Raw genomic sequence first — 2874 nt, forward strand, 5'->3', positions numbered from 1 at the left:
CAGAAGAGGGTTTCTGGGGCTGTCCCCGTAAGATCTGAGATACTCCGGACAGGGCCCCAGGAATGGGGCGGTCCCCTGGCCCCGGAGCAGACGTTCCAAGCTTGGTTTGCAGAAGTAGAGGAAGCCTCCTCACCCTGGCCCGGGCTATGGGCTCCCTACCCAGGAGAAGCTTCGAGGATGAGGCATCATCTCCAAGGGATCCCCTTCGGGGTAGGGGCCGGGCAGGAGGGCTTGGAGCCTAAGGGCAGGACTGGGATAGAGGTGGAGTGTTGGGGTAAAGAGAGAGGGGCTGCAGGTAGGAGTAGAGCAAGGATGCCTTTACCCTCCGTGCCCATAATGCAGTTGCAATCCAGAGTCCTAGGGGCCTAGGCCTCAGCTGAGGCAAAGAGCACTGAAGAGGAGGGGAAAGGCCCAGAGAGAGCTGGCACTGGCCTTCTCCCAGCACAGCTGGCAGCAAGAGAGCAGGCACAGTTCACTCGGGAGGGAGAGCAAGAGACTGACAGTGACAGCGGCAAGGAGACAAAGGAGAGCAGGGAGGGCCCTGGCCAAGGGGAACCTGATGGAAGGCTCCGGCAAAAGCATGCCTCTGCTCCTCTGCAGAACATGCAGGTTGGAGGCCCTGGCACTCCTACTTGTCAGCTAAGTGACCTCAGGACAAACTGCTGGATTCCCCCTGCGCCTCAGTTTCCTTGTCTGTAAAATGGGGATAACGGTGCTGGTATTGCCATCCTCCCTGGGCAGTTGTGATCTCATAATATATGTGAGAGAGGGTAAAACCCTCAGCACAACATCAATGTCAGGTGTCACATTATTATTACAAAACACTATCAGCTATCTTTTCCCGCTTAAATCTCACAAAAGACTCAGGATGTGGGCAGAGTGAGGATTAGGGCCCCCATTTTACACCTGAGGAAATAGAAGCTTAGAGAAGTGAAGTGACATGCCCAAGGTCACACTGCTAACAAGTGGTAGAGGTGATAAGGCCTCATGAATCCAAGACATCAGGTGCCTTTCTCCTACATCCAATTGCTTGATAAAAACAAGTAATATGAGGGATCATTATTTAGTGTGGGATCGGACAGAGGTTGTGGCCAACTATAACATGGGGGAAAAACCCATGGGAAAGTTGTGGTGTGGTCTCTCAGGCATCCTGGTGACTGAAGAGATGGGGGCCACGGGATTGGAGGGAGGTCCACAAAGATAAGCATCCTTTATTCTGTCTGGTAGTGGACCACATCCCTCTGCTCTCGCCGAGTGTCTATCTGTGACTGAGCACGAGGGTGTGTGTCTCTCTATATGACAGAACGTGTCCTTCTTCATGTGACAGTTCCTCCACTTGTGTGTCTTTGACATTGTGGGGAGATCCACATGTGGGTGACATGGTGTCTGCTTCTATGGCTCTGTTCGTGGGGGCAACAACCTCTCTATATCTCTGTAGAACTTTGCCTGGGGGGGTGGGGGTGGTGTATGGCAGTGTGTGTTTGTCTGTCTGTACACCTTTAAGAAGTGGAATATCTCATTTGGTAGTGTGAGTGAGGCAGTGAGTCAGCTGAGGCAGAGGGAGGCGGGAGGGAGACTGCTAGGTTACGAGAACAGGAAAAAGGAGAAGGAGAAAGTGAAGTCAGGAGCAAGGAGCTGCCCCTTTCCTCCCCAATCCCCTGCCCAAATCCTTAGGAGTCTGTGAAGAGCATGGAGAAGTCCCCGGGGGTCACATTACATGGAAAGGGGGCACTTTCTGCCCCTCCCCAAGGCCTCAGACAGAGACAAGTGAGAATAGGAGTCACGGTCTCCCTCTCCAGCTCTTGGCCCCCAGCTCCAGGATGAGTGAGGCCACCACCCCACCTGGTCTCCTCCTCACTTGACCCTTTGACCTTGCTGCTCTCTTTTCTCCCCAAGGCAGCCCACCTGGCCAGGCTGAGCAAACAGGGCAGTAGCACCACATCCCAAACATTGACAGCCGCCATGCACCTCTTGTCCAGAATGACCCTGCTGAGGGTCAAGAAGTTTCTCCATCCCCAGCTCTGCCCTAGGCAGGCCCATTCTGCAGCGGCCTCCCCTCTCTTCTGGATGCCTGTCCCTAGCAGCCAGCCAGCCAGCTTTCCCTCCACTGCTACCCCAGTGTGCTGGGAAGGCACTGGGAGTTTTGTAATGCACCAGCCTCCAGTGGCCTTCCCACAAGCTGCTGTGCCCCGTTCCCAACTCCTTTTATCAGGGACGAGGAGCTGGCCGGTTCCCTCCTTGGGAGAAGACAGGCAACCCTGGGCTCCACCTCAGGTCATATAAGGTCAACAGAGGCGCCTGCCCCATCAGCAGGAACGCCTCTCCTCGCACCCATTAGCAGGGGCCAGAGAATGAGGGTTAGGTTGCCAAATATTTCTCCTTCCACCTTTGGCCTTCCCCCGGCGCCACTCAGTCCCCGGACATTCAATTCCAGCCAAGGAAAGGAAGGGGTCACCACTGGCTGAGGATGGAGACTGGGGAGTCAGATCCCTCTTTCCACCCCTTTGTCCGTGACCCCTCCCTCCTCATGCGGGGGCGGGGCGCCAGGAAGCCCCAGTCCGAAGGTGCCCAAACCCGGAATTAATAGAAGTTGGCCGGGTGGTTAATTGACCTGAATCCCTGAGGCCCCTTCTCTGGGGAGGGTTCCAAGGTAGCATTCTTAGTGCCCTACTGCGAACGGTGGGGGTGATGGGAGGAGGTGAAGGGGGAGACCTCCTTTTCTCTCGGAGTCCCACCGCCAACGCTCCCGCTGCCGAGGTAGGTGTTGTGCCCGCGGACGCCAGTCCCTACCTTACAGCCTTTCGTGCAGGACCGGATTGAGTACTCTTCTGCCTGTAAGTATTTATGCAGCACGAGGTCGAACTCGTCATATTT

At 55.6% G+C, this 2874-nt stretch overlaps 1 protein-coding gene across 1 annotated transcript in view; it reads right to left on the reverse strand.

Moving 5' to 3' along the window:
• NALF2 (NALCN channel auxiliary factor 2) overlaps window positions 1-2874 on the reverse strand; it is a 30782-nt gene that overhangs the window by 21338 nt on the left and 6570 nt on the right. The window contains 1 exon segment of the mRNA XM_077771152.1: window positions 2791-2874. This exon segment is cut by the window's right edge and continues 7 nt beyond it. Coding sequence (XP_077627278.1) covers window positions 2791-2874 — 84 coding nt within the window.

This window comes from Crocuta crocuta, unplaced genomic scaffold (genome assembly GCF_008692635.1).
Source record: "Crocuta crocuta isolate KB4526 unplaced genomic scaffold, BGI_CrCroc_1.0 scaffold779, whole genome shotgun sequence".
Taxonomy (NCBI): domain Eukaryota; kingdom Metazoa; phylum Chordata; class Mammalia; order Carnivora; family Hyaenidae; genus Crocuta; species Crocuta crocuta.